This window comes from Alexandromys fortis, unplaced genomic scaffold (assembly GCF_014885135.2).
Source record: "Alexandromys fortis isolate MF-2015 unplaced genomic scaffold, M_Fortis_MF-2015_v1.1 scaffold_21, whole genome shotgun sequence".
Classification (NCBI taxonomy): domain Eukaryota; kingdom Metazoa; phylum Chordata; class Mammalia; order Rodentia; family Cricetidae; genus Alexandromys; species Alexandromys fortis.
The window spans coordinates 13153215-13173949 of NW_026067905.1; the positions used below are offsets into that span (position 1 = coordinate 13153215).

At 38.5% G+C, this 20735-nt stretch overlaps 1 protein-coding gene across 4 annotated transcripts in view; it reads left to right on the forward strand.

The window, feature by feature from the left end:
• Positions 1 to 20735, forward strand: part of Cep350 (centrosomal protein 350) — a 135220-nt gene that overhangs the window by 82022 nt on the left and 32463 nt on the right. For all 4 annotated transcript variants that reach the window (XM_050135390.1, XM_050135395.1, XM_050135392.1 and 1 more), the window contains 4 exons: positions 1747 to 1904; positions 10266 to 10465; positions 12682 to 12890; positions 17907 to 18051. In XM_050135390.1, the coding sequence (XP_049991347.1) occupies positions 1747 to 1904; positions 10266 to 10465; positions 12682 to 12890; positions 17907 to 18051 (712 nt within the window). The remainder of the gene's footprint in view (positions 1 to 1746; positions 1905 to 10265; positions 10466 to 12681; positions 12891 to 17906; positions 18052 to 20735) is intronic.

A 20735-nucleotide genomic window follows, 5' to 3' on the forward strand; every position in this document is an offset into this window, starting at 1 on the left:
CACTGAGAATGGCACAACTCTTTTGAAACCTCAAAGACAGCCTGCTGTGACACACTTCCTCCAGCAAGGCCACACCTCCTAATCCTTTCCAAACAGTGCCACCAACTGGAAACTAAGTATTTAAATAGGAGCCTATGGGAGCCATTTCACTCCAGCCACCACACCTACTCATTTCCTCTTTCCGTATCTATTCTTTCCCTTTGGACTGTGACGCCTTGGACAGAAAATTCTCTGTGGGAAGACCATTATTACCGCTCACCATGTTTATGCTCATGACTTGGTGCTGACCACTTACTTCCACATGAACTTTCTAGTTGCCCCCTTTACTCTGATTGTCCACATAGACATCTATATTCTCCTATTTTATCTAATACAGACTATCTAATACAGACTCCTGTATTAGATGTTTGCTTGCCCTGCTCTCCCTTTCCTCTCACTTGGTGGAAGTGTAACGCTCTTCCTAATGACTGTAGTATTCATTTGTTCAGGATGGGGAAGGAAAGGAGAAACGATCTGTACCCATCTTCTTCTGGATCAATGAGTCTAAATTACTATTTGTAACTTCACTGTGTTGTGGGCAAACTTTTGTTTATTTTGTTTTTTGTTTTGGTATTTTATTTTTCAAGACAAGATCTTGTTTTATAGCCCCAAGTGGCTAGCCTGCGACTTGCTCTGTAGCTCAAGTTAGCCATGAAAGGCTGGCAGTCAAGCATCAGCCTCGTGAGTGCTGAGAGTGTAGGCATGCACCGCCATACCTGGCTTCAAGTTTTCCTTTTTGTTCCTCAGAAGTAATGTGCTGGTTAAGCCAGTAATTCCTCCATGTTTTCCCAGAAAACTATTTTATTTTATTTTATTTTTTTAAAATATTTATTTATTTATTATGTATACAATAGTCTATCTGTGTGTATGCCTACAGGCCAGAAGAGGGCACCAGACCCCATTACAGATGGTCGTGAGCCACCACGTGGTTGCTGGGAATTGAACTCAGGACCTTCAGAAGAGCAGTCAGTGCTCTCAACCACTGAGCCATCTCTCCAGCCCCAGAAAACTATTTTAAACTCTGTGAACATACTGTTTCCCACAAGAAATTTAAAAAATGTATTTTCCTGGTTTATATCATTTGTTCATTCTTTGTGTGTATGCATGTTTTATATAGTTATAGTGTCTGTTGTATTCCCTTTTTTAAATTCTTATTTTAAAGCCATGTTAGGAATTAAGCCTTGGGCCTCATACTTCCTAAGCAAGCATTCTCCCACTGCACTACACCATTGTTCATGGTATTCATTTAAAGTGTTTCAAATTTTAAAAATCAAAGAGGACATTTGGGTGCTTGAGTATAGTGGCAGAAAATTTCCAAGTTCTTAAAAAGGAAAGAAAAGAAAACTATTATGTTTCTTTTTCTCTCCCTCTTTCTTTCTGCAGTAAAACATGTATAACATAAAATTTGCACCTTTTTTGAGGCAGTCTCACTGTATATACCAGGCTGGTCATAAATTCACATGGGTAACCCAAGCTGGTGTCAAATTCCTGATCCTTCTGCATCTGCCTCCTAAGTGCAGGGATTATAGCTGTATACCACCACATCTGGCAATTTTACTATTCTGTTTTTAATTATGTGATCTATTTCTGTTTTATAAATAGTTAATACCTTTATTTCAGTTATTATAGATTAAGCGTAATTGATTGTGTTTAAGATTTCCTTGAGGTCTTTGAAAGCCAGTGGCATTTGCTCTGTTTTGTTTGCAGGGCTCTCATAGTGATGATGATACAAAGGATACTAAGGCAGCTAGTCCTGGTCCGACTGGTTTGGAGACCCGCAGTCCTTCCCCAATATCTATTTCCAGCAGTGAGACCAGCAGCATCATGCAGAAACTGAAGAACATGAGAAGCCGCATGGATGAAAAGTAATTCATTTTTGTGTGCCTCCTGTTTAATCTAATCACATTGAAAGTATCAGTGGGTAATATTTATTATACTTACTTCATCAGACTAGATGGAGAGAATAAAATATTTTAGCAGGATTGATTACCTAATAGTCAATTAACTATGCATCTTATTTATAGAACAATTTTTTTCTCATTTTAATACAGATTTTTATTTAAAAGAAAAAAAAACAAAGTAGTAGTCATTTATATATATATATTCATTCATGATAATATTTTCTCCTTTCTTTTAGTAAAAGAAAGGTTAAATGTACTTACTTGGGAAAGAGTGTTATATCCTGATACCTCATTGTTGTCTCAGTGACACCTCTCAGACTAAGAAGTACAATTTTAGTCTTGTGAGCAGGTATGAGTTCTTAGCTGAAACCAGAGGCTAAGATTCTCTTGGGTCAATGCCTTGTCTTTGTTTGTTTGAGACAAACTCTATAGCACAGGCTGACCTAGAACTCACTTCTAGCTTTGGCCTGAAACTTGTGGAAATCCTTCTTAGTCTCCAGAGTGCTAGGATTACAGATGTGAGCCACCATGCCGGTGTTTTGATATTTTTACATTCTTCTAAAACGTATGTGTGTGTCACTGAACTGTGAGCTCCCTGTTTCAGCGAGATGGGCTGGCCAGCAGGCCCTGAGGAGTCCCCTGTCTCCATTCTGTTCTCCCAGCACTGGGGTGCTGATGCATACCACCATTCTTGATTTTTACCAAACCCAGGTCCTCATGCCCGTGCAACAAACACTTTACTCTGCCATCTTCCCAGCTCCTAAAACACGTTTTTCTTTCTTTTATTTTAAGACAGTGTTTCCCATATAGGCCTGGCTGGTGTGGAGCTTGCTGTGTAGACCAGGCTGGCTGCAAACTCAGAAGAGATCCACCTTCCTCTGCCTCCCAAGTGCTAGGATTAAAAGTGTGTGGCACCATACCCACCTCCCTAAACGATATTTTTTAAATCTGTGTGTGTGCATATGGTGTGTGTGTGTTTGTGTTAGTAAAATTACACATGTGCCATCATGCATGTGTAGGACTCAACAATCACCTTTCCATCTTGTTTGAGATAAGTCTCTTGTTAAGCACTGCATATGCAAGGGTAGGTGCCCCAGAAGTTTCCTTCATTTCTCCTGTCCCCACCTCACATCTTCCTGTGGGCGTGCTGGGGCTATAGACACTTGTGATACCAAATCCAGATTTTTACATGGATTCTAGGCATTTAAACTCAGGTCCTTATGTTTGTATCATAAGAGTGTTGTCCACTGAGCAACCCGGCCTGCCCTATAACATTTTTAAAGGTTTTAGAACTCTTTTTAGTGTGTTTGTTGGGAGGATGATGTCAGTGAGCAATGGCATGTGTATGGCAGTCAGAGGACAGTCTGTAGGAGTGAGTTCTCTTCTTCTACCCATCTGAGATATCAAACTGAGGTCTTCAGGCTTGGCAACAAGTACCGTTTCCCAATGAGCCGTCTCATGGGCCTTCCCCACCCCATGCTCTTTTGTAAAGTTCAAAGAATTTTTTTTTAAGATTTATTTATTATGTATACAGTATTGTCAGTATTCTGTTTGCATGTGTGCCTGCAGGCCAGAAGAGGGCACCAGATCTCCTTACAGATGGTTGTGAGCCACCATGTGGTTGCTGGGAATTGAACTCAGGACCTTTGGAAGAGCAGGCAGTGCTCTTAGCCACTGAGCCATCTCTCCAGCCCCTGAGTTCAAAGAACTTTATTAGAATTAAAAACAAAATAAAAAAGCCTCCAGAACAGGCAAGATGTAAATCCCAACAGCTGCCTGGAGAGTGGAAAAGAGAAGGGACATGCACTTGAAGCTGGCGTGGAAGCCAGACATATGGCTGAGAAGCAGCCACAGGCAGTAAGGGGGCTTTAGAGGAAGAGTAAGGAAGCCCTAAATGCTAAGAGAAACCCAAAGTGTTAAGCCTACTTAGAAAACAGATCTAAGAACAAAAGAAGTTACACTCTCCTGAATGATTCTTGGAAGGGGCAGTCTTATGAAGCTTCTGCACCCCCAGTCAGATCTTCCAATGCAGCTTAACTTGGCCTGGAGCTTACTGTGTACACAGGCTGGGCATTAGTCCTGATCCTCCTGCCCAGCATCATGGGTGCGGAATGTGATAACAAGTATACCCCACCACAGTCAGCTCTAAGAATGCCTCTTTAAAGAAAATTCCTATTTAGATGTAGTTCAGTTTATATGCTCACATAAGTTCTGAGCATCTAAAATATATTTATTGATTGTTACTCTTTCAATGTTATTTTGATTAAATATAGTTATAAAATAGTTCCTTGCCCAGTAAGTGTCTATCCCATATCTATCTTTCTTGAAACATACTAAGTATGGGTAGGAAAATAGATTTTTGATGAGTGGCATTTTAAGTTAATACTTTGAACTAAGGAAGGATTTCACTTGTCATTTTGACGTATATGACATACATCTATCCTCTAGTTAAACAGTAGTAAAACGATTCTAGTGGAGCCCTTGCATCCCATATTACAAGAAAGCCAGTTTGTAATTTTGGACTATTTAAACTGAGTATGAAAATGTTTAAAGAATGTGACGTGGGTGGCACATACCTGATCCCTGCATTAGGGAGGCTAAAGCAACAAAATAGTTCAAGGTCAGTCTGGGCACAGTAAAATCCAGGCCAGCCCGGCTTATACTAAAATGTCTTCAAATAAATAGATAAACAAATAAATACAAGTTTCTTTTAGAAGCAAAGTTAGAGCTTATTAAAAAGCATGGGTAAGAGAATAGAAGAGACAGACGAAAAAAGGTCGATTTGTAGCTTAAGTTGTATGTAACCAAGACAAGGATGGATAACACCCTATTGAAAGAAACATATTCACATGTGTGTAAATTCAAGAGTTTCAACTATATAAATGATTTTGGTGGCTTATATTAAATTGTTCAAAAGGTTAAGTAAGAATATTTTTATATTTTAGTTTTGTTTTGGAAATAGGGTCTTACTGTGTAGCTTTGGCTGTCCTTGAACTCACTCTGTAGCAGAGACTAGGTTGACCACCAACTCACAGAAATCTACCTGTCTCTGCCTCCCAGGTGCTGGCATTAAAGGCATGTACTACCATCCCTGACTTGGTACATTTAATTTTTATTTCAAAGATTTTTCTTTGGTAAATGAATTGAGATGGTTATTTATGAGACGTTAAGATGTTCATGAACTACTAAAATAAAAACATAAGTCAAAAAAGATAGGAATTTTTATGTAAAATAGGTCACAAGAGGTATAGATGTAAACATATAAACATTATATAAACAAATATAAAAATATAAACCTACTTCATAACCTTGTTGGTGAAATTTATCTCAATTTTTAGCAGGAATAAGGGACTTCTTTTCATTCCTATGTCTCTTAATTTTCCCTGCTTAAAACAAAATTTTATAATTAAAGCTAAAGTAAAGGCTAGGTAATGACTCTGCAGGTCCTAGTGGTTGTTATGTAAGCATGAGGACCTGAGTTCAAATCCCTCGAACCCACATAAAAATGTCGTTCACATACCTGTAACCCTAGTGCTGTGAGAAGCAGACAGGAGAACTGCTGGGGCCTGCTGGCTGATAACCTAGTTCAGAGTCATTGAGAGACTCTGTCTCAAGGATATATGGCAGAGAGTGATAGAGACGCCTCTGCACACACTGCCAACCTACACAGACAAAGGCAGTGTAAACTGAGTATTTGAATGCTACATATATGTGAATATCTCTTGATTATCATGGAATAACTTGATAAGAATTTATTTGGCTGGGTATGGTTTTGCATGCCTTTTATCCACCACTTGGGAGATGCTGCCAAAGGATTAAAAGTTCATAACCAGTGTGGGCTACCGAAGACTCTGTCTCAAATATAGACAGAGAGTATATAACTCAGTGGTAGAATGTAGAAGGCCCCATGTTTGATTTCCTAACACTGGGGAGAATTTTTCAAAGAATTTTTTTATGCTTCTTGAAAGATACTTTTCTCATCACAGTGACAAAGTACCCGGTAGAGATAACGTAAGGGAAGAAAGGCTTGTTTGGGTTCACGGCGTCAGAAATTTTAGTTCATTATCATAGGCAAAATATGTGACCTTGTCTGGGGTGGCTGGAACATGAGGCAGCTGTTTACACAGTGGCAGAAAGGAAGAAGAGGTGAGCCAGAGGCAGGTACAACCTTCAAAAGTTGTGACCATCTTCTTCCAGGTAGACTCTATAGCCTTCAAGAGAGCATTGAAAACACAAGCGTATGGATACTGCACATTCAAACCACAACAGTTCCCTTAATAATAAAGATTTATTATTATTATTCCATGTTCCTGCATGGAAACATGCTGCGTTGTTCAGGGAATCATTTGATTTCAAAGTTGAAATAATTTTGTATTGCTTTCCTAGTTTTCATTCTTCTGCTATGATAAATTCCATGACCAAAGCAACTCTTACAGTAAAGTGTTTATCTCATCTTGCAGCTTATAGTCTATTGTAAAGGAAAGTCGGTGCAGGGATTTTAGGTAGGAACAGATGAAGCAGAGACCATGGGGGAACACTGCTTGTTCTCCATGGCTTCCTCACCTTGTTTTTTATATAACCCGGGAACACCTGCCTGGTGGTGTCACTGCTCATAATGGCTGTGCTCTTCCACTTCAGTCACCCATCAAGACAATGTCTCATGGATTTGCCCATAAGTCTGACGGAGGCATCTGCTTAGTTGAGGCTTTCTCTTTTCAGACATTAGTGTATCAAGTCGACAGACACTGCCCAGCACACTCACCCTTCTCCCATTCTGTCTTCTTCCAAATGCCTTTGACTGGTGCATGCTGGGAGGAAGACGGTTTCAGGTGCAAGTTCTTCATTGATCCTGCACTCTGTCAGTAAGAGCTCTGTTGACAGTCTCTAAACACAATAAACATCTGGAGAATAAGTGCTAGTTTGTGTATGAGCTTAGTCTGTGTCTTCTCTGGTAAATTTAGGTTAGATTAACAGTTTAAAGCCCTAGTAACAAACTTAAGATTAGACTTGGTAACTGTCAGCCTTCTGAATTGATTTTTATGACATTTTTCTGAAGTGATGATAATACTTTGGGCTGCAATGAAAGAGTTTTATCTTTAATGTTTCACTGATAGTAATGCCCTTGGTAAAATTTATATTTCTAATAAATGACTTTTCTTGACCCTTTTTTCTTTAAAAAAATAAAAGCTAATTATGTAACCCAAGCTGGCCTTAAATTCAGAGCAATGCATTTTCATCATTCCCATACAAATACCTGTTTCACATCCTGAAGGATTATTAACTCTAATGTGAAGTACTCTGTCTTATTATCCTAAGGTTTTTCCAGGTTGTAAAGGTCACTTTTAGTTATATATTTATATTAAATAAGGAAATATATATCTGGAGAGATGTTTCAATATAATGTCTTACATTCTTTGTAGACTGTTCATTTTATGTTAGTCATTTCTCTTGTTCTTCATTTTTAAGAGATTTTGAATATGTTTGATCTTTATAATTGACAAATATCAGTTCTTGTTCTGATAGTGAAAAATTGTTTTCTCTAAAGGGTTGGACAAAAATATTTTTACCTATACATTTTTAAAAAGCTTGTTTTATGTGTTCCAATACTATTTTAATTTCTATGCTAGGTCTTACATTCAGTTATCAGATTTACATTTAAAAGGGTGGGTGATATTTGAACATTATGGTTAAATTTTTAACCTTAACCAAAATGCATTTCATTTTGCGTAATGTTTTTTTAATTAGCATCAAAGTTTGTTGTCATTCATAAAGAATGGCAAGGGATGTTGCAGTGTCTCTCTGACATTTATAGGAATGTTTATCCTTAAAGTTCTGTGTAGAAAATCAAGGCAATCCAGATATAAGAGCACTGTATGTGTATGCGTTGATGAATAGGGTGAGGAAATGCTGTCTGTGGAGAACAAATGTTAAGACAGTCTTCAGGGGGCTGGAGAGACAGCTCAGAGGGTAGGAGCACTGGCTGCTCCTCCAGAGGTCCTGAGTTCAATTCCTAGCAACCACATGATGGCTCACAACCATCTATAATGAGAATTGATTCCCTCTTCTGACCTGCAGGCAGAATACCATATACATAATAAATCTTTTGGAGGGAAAAAAAAAGACAGTCTTTTGTCTAAGGCATGTATGAACAAGGTGTATCTGCCTTCAAAAAAGAATCCATGGCTGGATCTACACCTAGATTTTCTCACTTCCGGGACATACTGATATTAATCCTTGCCCTTCCAAGGCAATAATGAAATGTTGCCTTTTCTGCAAGTCACTGTTGTGTGCATGTGAACAGGAGCATGCTCTGTCAAAGAGGATTAGCCTTTCCAACCATCACTGGACTCATTTGTCCTGTATCTATGTGTGTGATCTGTTTACTACTACAAAAGAAGAAACGCGAGTTTCCTCTGCATGGAAGACTTTTAACATATGGAATCTTTCTTATCTTTAGCCTTAGGCTTGAACTGTTCATAACATTCTTTGCTGACAGCATTTATTAAGACTACCTCACTTTATTCCTAAATTGGGCATTCAGATATTTCAAAGAATGGGTATTGATTTTCTATATTATTATTTAAGTAGCCCTGTGTTAGACTTAAAGCAAGATGTGTCCAGTATATTGTTAGTAGTTTATGTTGTCAGAGTTAAGATATTATTCTGTAAATTGGATTACTGAATTTTATTTTCAAGCTAGATCATAATGGTAAGGTTAAATAAGACAAACACAGTACTTTAACTTAAAGTAAACAATAAGGTACAGGTAAAAAAGTCAGTCGCTTGCCAGGCAGTGGTGGCGCACGCCTTTAATCCCAGCACTTGGGAGGCAGAGGCAGGTGGATCTCAAGTGAGTTCAAGGCCAACCTGGTCTACCAAACAAGTTCCAAGACAGGACTGTTACACAGAGAAATCCTGTCTCGATGGCTAAGCAATGTTTAAGAAGACACATTTACTTGGAATTCATTGATGAGATCTATAAATACATGTGTTTGTGTGTGACACACAAAAGGATTTGCTTTTCTGAGTAGCATATAATATTCAGAACGACTTCATTAGACTCTTTTGCTTTCCCTTTCTCATTCTTCCTGCCTCTTGATCTCTTGATTTTAAAATCTTCCTCCTTATTTTGTAGACACTGCTCTCCTGTTCACTACTTCTTCTCTGTCTTTACGTCTCACCACTGGGCCTCTCTCAGTGTTTGTTTTCCCAACCTTCATCCCAAATTCCAGCTGTATATCTACAACCAGTTGGTCAGGTAACTTTGCACCTTTTTCAGTGCACTCTTCGATAGAGCATGCTCTGTTCTTTTTGTTTGTTTTGTTTGCTTTTTCTTTTTTCTTTTTTTGTTTGTTTAATAGAAGGCTGGAGGCCTGGTCCGATGTCATATGGACTTTATCCTACTATTTCTACACAAATGACATGATGATTATTTGAGGAGGAGGCGTCAGTTCCACTTGGCCTTTTATTGCTTGTTGGATGTGTGAATTCTTTTCCTTGGTTAGCTGTCATTGCAGATTTAATGTCAGTAATAAAAGCGGCCCGTTCACTAGGCACAGCATCTGTTTGTGGACAGTTAATTAGTAGCCTCCCAACTGACCAAAGTAGTTTTCCTAAATCAATAATTCCTCCAAATCCTTTAGGCCCAAAATAAGGTCTAATGTCAAAAATCAGGTTTAATTGAGAGACTCAAGGGAGTTAATGCATCCTTTTACTTAGTGAGTCAATAGTTGATATGCGTGTGGCATCCAAATGGTGCTCACTATTGCATACACAAAAGATCTGTCACTGGACATTGCATTTTTTGGTTAAAAGCAGAGCCCAAATTTCAAAATATAAGTCAAAAGGAGACATAACCATTTTTGTTTGCTTGCTTGCTTGCTTGCATATTTGGGAAACTTGGGGTTTGTTTTTATAGTTCCTTTTGGTCTTTATTGTTGTGAGTTTTGTGTGTTTTCTAATCTGAGCTTTTAGAATAAATTCCTTACATACTTTTTTGTGAAAAAGAACCCTCTTTGAAAACGAGTATGTAAGTCACTTAATAACAGTACCAGTCAAGTTTGTTGAAATCTGCATTAGATTTTTTTTCTGAATTTACACTAGTTTTCCTTCACTACCCTGACATCCTCTTATAAGGAAACACTAATCTCATATTTAAAAACAGTAAGTTGGCTCATCGTACTTTTGTCGTTTCAAACTTTTCTCAGGGAGAGAGGGGTGTGAATGCCCTGCTTCTGCACAGCTTGTTGGTGAGGCATGAATGACTTTTAAAGTGACCTCTGCCTCTGTGTAGTTTTCTAACTGTTCTTCATGGTGTGACTATAGGTTTCTGACAAAGCGGGAACAAAAACTAATGCAACGACGACAACATGCGGAGGAGCTCCTGGAATGGAAACGGCGTTTAGATGCAGAAGAAGCAGAAATTCGACAAATGGAGAAACAAGCTTTGGCTGCCTGGGACAAAGAACTAATAAAACCCAAAACTCCTAAGAAAGAACTGGAGAACCAAAGAACAGAGCAGAAAGGTAATAAATACAAACTAAAGTGTAACATATTTATTTCTTTCTGATGGAAATAATTCACAGTGAAGAAGGCAATGCAGTTACAAATGGTGTGCTCTTTTAAAGAAAATGTAAGTGACTTATTGCCAGTATAAACATTTATGTTCAGCTTGCCAAAGCTTAATAGACGTTCAAAAAGGGAAAACCCAGGTGTATAATTCTTTACTTTCCACAAAATATAAAAATGATATACATTTTCAACTCACTTTATGACATTAATTTTATGCTAAATCCATAAAATAATAACATGAAAGGGAAAAAAAACTGTTCTTCTCTGTCCTAAATACTATGCATACAAATCTAATCTAAAGAGGAAAAATAACTTGATCACTTTCATAGATTCAGAAAAAGACTTCGGATCACGTACATAAACCTCAGATAAAAATACATATGGAAAAGAGCTGTCTTGACAGAAGAAAATAGTATTAATGCAAAACAGTAAAAACCTCAGACTTAAAACAGATACAATATTTAGTGTTAAAACAGAAAATTTTTGTCCTTGAAAATGTTTATTAAGCATTGTATGAATGTTCTAAGTAGTTCAGTAGGGCCTGAAAAACAATTAAAGTTTGGACAATTAAGTATGGACTGGGTGGAAGATACAAAATTCTAATTATTTACAGTTAATAAAGGTATGCACATAGAAAATTCAGAATTTGATTCTGGAGTGATGATGCATTGGGTAAGAGTGCTTGTCTCATAAGCTTAAGAACCTAAGTTTGTATCTAAGTACCCATGTAAAAAGCTGGGCATGCATCCATGTTTGCTTGTAATCCCAGAATGGGGTGGGGGGTGGGGAGGAAGGGACTCTGCTAGCTCCAGATTCAGTGAGAGACCTTGCCTCAAAGAAATGAGGCAGAGAGTGATAGAGGACACCTGACCTTTCCTACTTTCCACACATGAGTGCACAGGTGTATATAACTGCACATGCATGTGCACATGTACCCCTTTACACACTCACACACGTATGCACGTTTGCCATGCGCAAACACACACAAACCCAGGATTTTCCACTTTATTAGAATAATGACTTTAGCAAGATCATTGATTAGGAAATCCAAAAAAATGAAACTCAGTTGTGGGCTGAAGATGTAACTCAGCTGCTAGAATGTTTGCCTAGAATAAAGCCTTGGGTTCCTCCCCCAGCACCTAGATTTGATGGCACAAGACTGCCTCCAAAGTGTAGGCAGGATAATCAGAAGTTCAAGGTCAGTTTCTGCTTCACAGTAAGTTTGAAGCCAGCTTGGGCTATATGAAACCTTGACTCAACACTAACCAAATAAATCAACAAAACCCTACTCGGTGATGCGCCTACATGCAGCCTTGATTATATTAATGGAATCACTTTTAAAGGGACAGGGCAGAAGCAGTGCTAGAGAGATGGCTCTGTGTCTCAGAGCGCTTCCCACCCTTCACAGGACTGAAGCTTTGTTGCTGGCACCTGTCAGGTGTCTTACGACTGACTAACTCCAGCTTCAAGGGCTCCAGTGCCCTACTCTGGCTTCCTTGTGTACCCACACAGACATGACACATTCACACAGACACACACGTACACATAAATAAAAATAATTTTTTCTAAAAGTACATTTGTAAAAAATTTTGAAAGTGGGAGAATTAGTTGGGAAGAGAAAAGATCAGAGAGTAGGAAGAGAACAGGAGAAGATATAGGTGAATCTGATGTGCTATATACATGTATGAGGATATAGTGAACTCCATTGTGTGTAATTAATAGACTGTGAACAGATAACCCAAGAAAGACCCATACATTTATGGAAAGTTGACATGACACCATCAACTTTGCCGACTATAGAGAAAGGAGGAACTCTCCAATAGCTGTTAGTGAGAGGAAACAGTGAGGTGTTGGGTCCACACCTGATGACATTGAAGGTCTGTACCAACCAGATACTAAATGATTTTCAATGAATGACTGAAGCAGTTTTCATTGCAAAGGGGGTATGTTTGTGGATCATAATTGTTCTATACCCTCGTACTTAGGTTGCCAGTCATCATCACTGGTTAATATCTGCTCTCAAATGGTGTCAGCCAAAATTGTTAATGAACAGACTTTAGTAGTAAATGTTAATTAAGTATTGTGGTTCTATACTGGAAACTAGTCTAACGTGTAACAAATGTAACTTCTTCATTGACCAAGATTGGACATTTTCACCCTGTGTTTTCAGGACTTACAAGTGAAGAAGAATCTCTGATACCTTCCTACTCTCACAGAAACAGTGAAAATTGTATTCCAGAAGAGTTAGGCAGCCCTTCTGTCCTCTGTTTACCTTCTGAATCTATGGTACAAGCACAGCCTGGGAGTCCAGATCTCAGTATACTTACTGAGGAAATGGTTTTTTCACAGGAACTGGAATCTGCCTCTCCTAGTAAACATGTAAGTTGATGCTTATTTATATCTTTTTGTTTGTTTGTTTTTTGTTGTTTTGTTTTTTTTGGTCCTTTGAGACAGTGTTTTTCATTGTAACAGTCCTGGTTGTCCTGGAACTTTCTCTGTATACCAGGCTGGTTTCGAACTCACAGAGATCTGCCTGCCTCTGCCTTCTGTGTACTGGAATTAAAGGTGTGCGCCACCACGACCCAGTACCTATTTGTACCTTAAAATTCCTTTGGGAAAAAAAAAATCTGTCTAAAAGGTGCTACTAATAGTTATAATGGCAACGTTGATTATCACCATACTTGTAACATACAGAGTTTAACATTTGAAGAGAAATAAAACTTTTAGTAAGCTTATCTTTATAAGTATATGAATTTAGCTTTAGTAGCAGTTGAAATTACACATTATCAAGTCTAATAATATTAAAGAGATAGTGACTTAGCATTACTGTTTATGTGACAAAGCATTATAACTAGTTGGGGAGGAAAGAATTTATTTTGCTTATAATTCCACATCATTGTTCATCACCTGAGAAAGTCAGGGCAGGAACCTGGAGGCAGGAGCTGACGCAGAGGCCATGGAGGAGAGCTGCTTACTGGCTTGCTCCACCTATTTTTTTTCCAAACCCAGGACCACCAGCCCAGGGTGGTACCGAACAGTGAGCTGGACCCCATCAATCACTAATTAAGGAAGTACCCTACAGGCTTCCATACAGTCCAGTCTTAAGGAGGTTTCCTTCTCTCAGATGACTCTAGCGTGTGCCAGGTTAAACTAGTCAGCACAGATAGAAATTTCTAATGTCTAATAGGTACAGAGAAATGGCTCAGTGGGAAATAAGGTGTTAGCTGCCAAGTTTGATGACCTGAGCTTAATTCTTAGAACCTTCAAGGTGGAAGGAAAGAACTGACTCCTGCAAAATTTTCTCTGACCAGCACATGGCACATGTGCATGCACGCATGCACAAACACACACACACGTACACACACACACACACACGTACACACGCGCGCGCACACACGTACACACGCGCACACACACATGTACACACATGTACACACATGTACACAGTACACATGTACACACACGTACACACACACACGTACACACATACACACGCACACAGAGTAATGATTATTTGTGGGAACATGATGAGTAACGAGAGCCTTTGGGGCCCAGCTCCAAGATTCTCTTCCAGGTTCAGAATGGATGCAGAGCAAGTGAAATGGACTTTTTCTAAGGGTGAATGAACTTTCTCACATGTGCTTTTCTGAATCAGTTTCTTTATTGTTCTACTTTCTATTCTAATTCTCCTGCCCTACTTCTAATTTCTCCTAGCTTCTTCCAGCTTCTTCTTCTCTAGTCCTTACAGGAGCCTTGAAGCAATAAAATTACAAGAGTTACCTCATTGGTCAAAAGCACATTCATAGGGTGAACAATAGGGAGCAGAGCCATTGCCATGGCAACACAAGGTTCCAAGATTACAGAGTGAGACCATGACCAGATGTGACCAGACGGGGGGGGGGGGGGGGGGGGGGGGGGGGGGGGGGGTGGAGGGGTGGAGAGACACAGTGTCCAGTGACAAACTTTGAGACATAGGTCTATTGTCAGCAAACTTGGCAAGTGAAGAATTGGCATGCTTTTCTTTGGGTGCTTGTGTAGCAACCTTGGCTGGACATCTGTGATCCGACCTTGTGCACAGCTGTAAAGTTTTAAACTTAAGAGGTATTTACAAAAACCTTTAGTGTAGTTTGAACTAAGTGAGCTAATTGTGCAGTTAGTCTGAGCAAAAGGAACAGGGCAGGTCTTTAAGTGTCCACAGTTCTCATGGGACAAATACATCTAGTTATGAAGCATGTCCCAGTATATATTCTGTACATTAAAATATAACTAAATGAAAAGTCATCTTTCTGACCATCCACAGATATATGTGCCCATAAGATTGAGATGTAATCATGAGGTTCCATGTACACATTACATGAAAATGCATGGTAATAGGGAGATAGCACCTGTTGTGCTATTACTGCACAAGTGAAATTACAGATGAAAGCAACAGTTTCCAAAGTCTGCAAGCCTTGCTGAATCGGGGAATACTTTCTTTGTTGGGTTAAGCACAGAATAAAAGAAAATACAGAAAACGTAATGCCCAATATAGTAAGTGAAAACTGTTCATTTCAGATATTTTAAAGACATAAAATGATCACTGTTATTCTGACTATGAATTAGCAATTATTAACTAAAGTATAGCAAAGACACTTAGGTATGTTTTAAATTTTTACTTAATGGAAAGTTAAAAATTCAAGAAAGAAACTCCCCTGCTTTTCAGGTTGATTTCTGGGAGATTAAGACATCAGCATAACAATATGAAATACTAACAAATGCTTCTTTATTGAGAAAGAAAGTTACATATGTACTTGTGTGTATGTCTGCATGTGAAAATCAGAAGACAACTTCAGTTTTCTCCTGTAAACCACATATGTGGGTTTCAGCAGTTGAACTCAGGTTGTAGGATTGGCAACAAGTGCTTTTATTTGCTGAGCCATCTTACTGGCCCATGTTAAAAACCTCATTTTGTTTAAAAATATGGGTAGGGATATGTATAGTTAGAATTTTGTTTTTAAATTATTATTTTATGTGTGTGGATGTTTTGCTGGCAAATATGTCTGTACCATTTGTATGCCTGGTATTCAAGGAAGCCAGAAAAGGACATTGGCTATTGAAACTGGAGTTAGAGACAGTCATAAGCTGCTGTGGCTACTGGGTATTGACCCTAGGTCCTATGCAAGAACAGCCAGTGTTCTTAATCTCCGAGCCATCTCTCCAGCTCAAAATCCTCATTTTTAGTATGGGTGTGAAGAATTAGTTGTATGATTTCCTATTGAAAGGTTAGTCAGATTCTTGTGTATAACATTATTGCACCTGAAAGATTTAGCAGAAAAAATTTGGATTGTTAATGCAGAGCTGATTCCATGTTATGCTGAAAATACTACATTGCTAATATTCTTTTTTTTTAATTAATTTATTTATTTATGTATACAATATTCTGTCTGTGTGTTAGCCTGAAGGCCAGAAGAGGGCGTCAGACCTCTTTACAGATGGTTGTGAGCCACCATGTGGTTGCTGGGAATTGAACTCAGGACCCTTGGAAGAGCAGGCAATGCTCTTAACCACTGAGCCATCTCTCCAGCCCCATTGCTAATATTCTTTTGCACAGACTTAGAAAATGCTTTTAGAGTATAGAAGACTTCTCATTTTTATGCTAATGTTTTTGAAATTACTGTATGGTGATAATAAGCTTATTGTATAGGTAATTTACTTATAGCATAATACTTGTGGAACTGAACTGCATTTGAACACAGTTTTATTAATTTCTAAGTTCTATAAATGTGTTAGCTTCTACCTTTTAACCACAAAATTAATTGAATACTAAAAATTAGGTATTTTTCTTTCTGAAGAAAATGTTTAAAGGAAATTAGAACAAGTGATGTACTAAGGTAGATTTTTATACTAAAAAGTAGCATTTATACGTATCAGGTACAGGTAGTATGTTAAGTACCTGACATGAATGACCTCAGTTAATCCTCACAACAGCCTTAGAAAGTAGGAGACACTGTAAATCCCCATTCTGAAGATCAGCAGGTTAAAACTATTGTGAGGGTCTGGAGAGATGGCTCAGTGGTTGAGGGCGCTTACAGAAGACTCGAGCTTAGTTCCCAGCACCCCCATGGTAACTCACAACCTTCTAAAACTCCAGTTGCAGGAGATTTGATGTCATCTGCCTTCGCAGGCACAAGGTACACAGTGATGCATTTACATACACAGTGGAACACTCATACACAGAAAATAAATAATCAAATCTAAAAACAATATTTTCTTATAAAGACTTGTCCAAAGTCCTAGGGATAGAAAGTGGTGGTGACAGGACTCAGGTCAGCTATTTTCACTTCCCCTTGATGACAGGGCAGGAACTTTGCCTTTTTTGGAAAGTAAAATTGTCTATGCTTTGTGGACAGTCTCACACCATTTTGTTCTATCCTCCCATAAAAATAGTACGTATTTAGTAATTTTTAATTAAGTGGATAAGGAGAGTAAATATCACTAACATCTTAGCCATTTGTAATTTACTATAATTGCTTAAAGCATGTCATTTCATAACTTGTTTTCTGTCGTTAAGAAAATTTAGGTTCCCACCCTACCTCCCTACCCACCCCAAACAAAACAAAACATGAAAGTAAAATTAGCCAGGTGTGGGCTACATAGTGATCTCTAGGCCACCTGAGCTTCGGAGTGAGAACCTGGTATGAAAATATAATGAAACCCAGTATTTTTAAGCTTATCAAAAATTGAGTTAAAGTTGTAGCATTAATTCTAATTAGTCTTAATAAATTAAACCTAGAGTCAGATATCAGGGTGAAAGCTGAAGGATCAGAGAAGCAGTGTGGCCAGACACTAGAGAGACCTTTCACCTCTACCACTGCTCAAAGACTGGGCGATCCTGTCCTCAGACTGCCTCCCCCGAATGCACTGAGCTCCAGCTTCCTCCCACCTTATAATTCCTCTCTCTGTCCAGCCATCTCACTCCTGTCTCCACCTCCCTAGTGCTGGGATTTGTTTGTCTGTTTGTTTGTTGAGTCAGGGTTTTGCTGTATTATTGAGCCTGTCTGGGACCTCGCTCTTATAGACGAGGCTGGCCTCGAACTCACAGAGATCTACCTGCCTCTGCCTCCCAAGTGCTGGAATTAAAGGTGTGTGTTACCACGCCCGTCTAAAATCAATAATTTTTTGAAAGAAAGGAATTGAGTTGAAGAAAAAGAAAATGTCTTCAGTAGAATTAGGAAGCTTTTTTTTAACCTTTTGTGAAATTATATAAAGTTGTGTTAAAATTTAATATATTCAATCTATTATGTATATCACTAAATTTCATGTTCATTTGATATGAAAATGTTATAGAATGTATTTTAAATACAAGTTCACAGTTGTATGACAGAATAATTCCTGTTTGGTTTTCTGTTTGAACAGTCTCCTCCTAAAAGTTGCTTATCTGTATCAAAGCAAGAGTCTAGCAAAGGAAGTCATAGGACCGAAGGACACTGTCACCTTTCTGTCAAGTCTCATCAGCCCTGTTACAGTTGGTCAGATGAATCACTGTCTGTGACACAGTCAGGTAAGGGTGCTGTGAGTTTCTTTTTTTGTTGTTATTTCTGAGTCCTCCTTTAAGAAGCTGTGTATCCGTGTCCTAGTACTCTGTTATCCTTGGTTGCATTTGTATAGGCTTTTTCTTGCTCAGGGATTATAGTTGATAATTATATCCTTAATTCCACTAACTTCTCTTGTGTTAGTAAACATTTATTTCATCAAAATTTCTTTCCTTTTTTTCTGTGTCCGACACCGCCTTTGTGTTTTCAGTGTGTCGTACTTGTGCAGCATAGCTGGTAGCTGGGCTTGGGCCACCAGGCCGGGATGGAACTGGGGAGCAGGTTGTAACACCAGGGCCTCATGGGCACTGTTTATTTCATGCGGAGGGTATTTATTGATTTTTTTCAATGAGTTATTGATAAACCATGAAGATAGAAAGTTGTGGGAAAGGATGGCACAAATATCAAAGGAGCAATGTAGAGAAGGAATAACTGTTTTCTTATGCCTTTTCCTGTTCATGTCTCTGTTGGAAGCTTCTACCCTGCAAGATTTCATAAGTTTGTTGGCCATAGGAAACATATCTAAAGGGGAAACGATGCTGTGTGTATGAGAATTATGAGGAAAATTAATGCAATATTGAGTATTGCCATATTAATTATACTAATAAACATATATATTGCCATTTGAGGTCATTCGAGTGGATGTTTATTTTTTTAGTAGAAATGGTTTAGCTGTTGTGAGAGAAGGTGGGCTGAGGAAGTAGTTTAGTCAGGGACGTACTTGTTGCAAGTGTGAAGACCTCAGCTCAGTTCCTAGAACCCAGGTATAAAGGAAATGGGCATGGTGGTAAGTGGCAGTAATACTGGCGCTGGTAAGTGGAAATGGGCAGATCCTGAAGAAAAACACCCAAGGTGGACCCTTGGCCTCCACAAACACGTGCAGTGTTACCCACACACATACATGTTTAAAGGGTAGATGATGTACCATACTTCAGCTGTTTTCCTGATGGTGGTTATCTAGATTTTCTTAAATTTTTCACAATTGTAAATAATGTTTTAAGAAATATATACAATATTTTTGAAATCTGATAGATTGATAGTAATAGAATTATCAGGTCAAACAGTTGAAATTATCTTTTATGTTATTTTTGTGCAGCTATTAATATTTTTTTTTTTGATTTTCGAGACAGGGTTTCTCCGTAGCTTTTTGGTTCCTGTTCTGGAACTAGCTCTTCTAGACCAGGCTGGCCTCACAGAGATCCGCCTGCCTCTGCCTCTCAAGTGCTGGAATTAAAGGCGTGCGCAACCACCGCCCGGCCAGCTGTTAATATTTGTATAAGTTTGTTTTTACTTGTTCTAATGCAGACAGTACTGGTGTACTATGGTAGAATACAGTCAGTAGACATAAACTTGGTGTGCACTTGGAAACATGGGTTCCTGCTTTGGATCTGCTACTTACTGATATGCGCTTCAAGTGTGTTTCCCGTACTAGATTATCTTTTCCACTGGAAGCAACAAGATGACATCTTTGCATGAGTTATGTGTTAAAGATCAGTGGTATTTATGAGATAGTTTATTGTTAGCACTTAAGTAAGAAAAAGTAATTTTAGAAAAAAAGCTGAGGGGCTGGAGAGATGGCTCAGTGGTTAAGAGCATTGCCTGCTCTTCCAAAGGTCCTGAGTTCAATTCCCAGTAACCACATGGTGGCTCACAACCATCTGTAATAAAGTCTGGTGCCCTCTTCTGGCCCGCAGGCATACACACAGATAGACTATTGTATACATAACAAACAAATAATAAAAAAAAAAGCTGAGATTTCTGAATTATAGATGAGATGTAGTGCTTCATGAGGAATTTATGATAAACAGTATTTGAAGATGTGGTCCATTTTAATGTGGTGGGGTTAAGTAATGCCAGTGTGTGAAGGGGAACCCTGTTACCAACCAAGTCAATACAGTCAGCCTCTGAGAGGGAGTCAGAAACCTCAGCAAACTGCTCTGTCCACACTTTACTTATCTTGACAAATTCAAGTGTCGTTTGCCTGCCTCTTCTCACCCCTTCTCTTCTCAAAAAATGTTTATGGCAGAGCATTTCATGAAAAAACTCTCACCTAGAGAGTTGCTTGGTTTCAAAAAAAAAATCTCTAGAAAGGTTATCTTGTTGGTAAGGAAGGACTGTGTGTTGTGGTAGCTGAAGGCCCTCTGTAGTGTACCCCATCCCCATCAGCCTTTTATTGCCATGCATTTGTTTTCCTTTAGTTTTTTTCAGTAGTTGAAAATACAAATATTTTTCAAGTTTTTTCATATAAAAACTCCCAGTTTTTTATCAGTTGTTATTAATTCTTCATAATCATAGACTACAAAATTAATTTTATTATAGCATCAGAACTGACATTCCATTTTAAAAATACATTGATGTAAAATCATCTGGAGAGCAAAGTTTAAGTGTGGTCTCCTACACTTCACAAGGCAACATCTCAGGCTTCAAGGGCATGTAGGTCTTGGTTTTTCAGACAGGATGTCCTGTAGCTCAGGCTGGCCTTCTAGTTCCACTCCCTGAGATTGGGGCTCCGGGTGTGTGCGGACGCATGTAACTCATCAGACTAGAGGGTTAGAGGTTTATATTTGATTTTAGGAAAGATGGTGGTTTTTTTTTTATTTTTATTTTTTTTTAAGATTTTTTTTTAAAATATAATTTTTTTATTGAAAAAAAA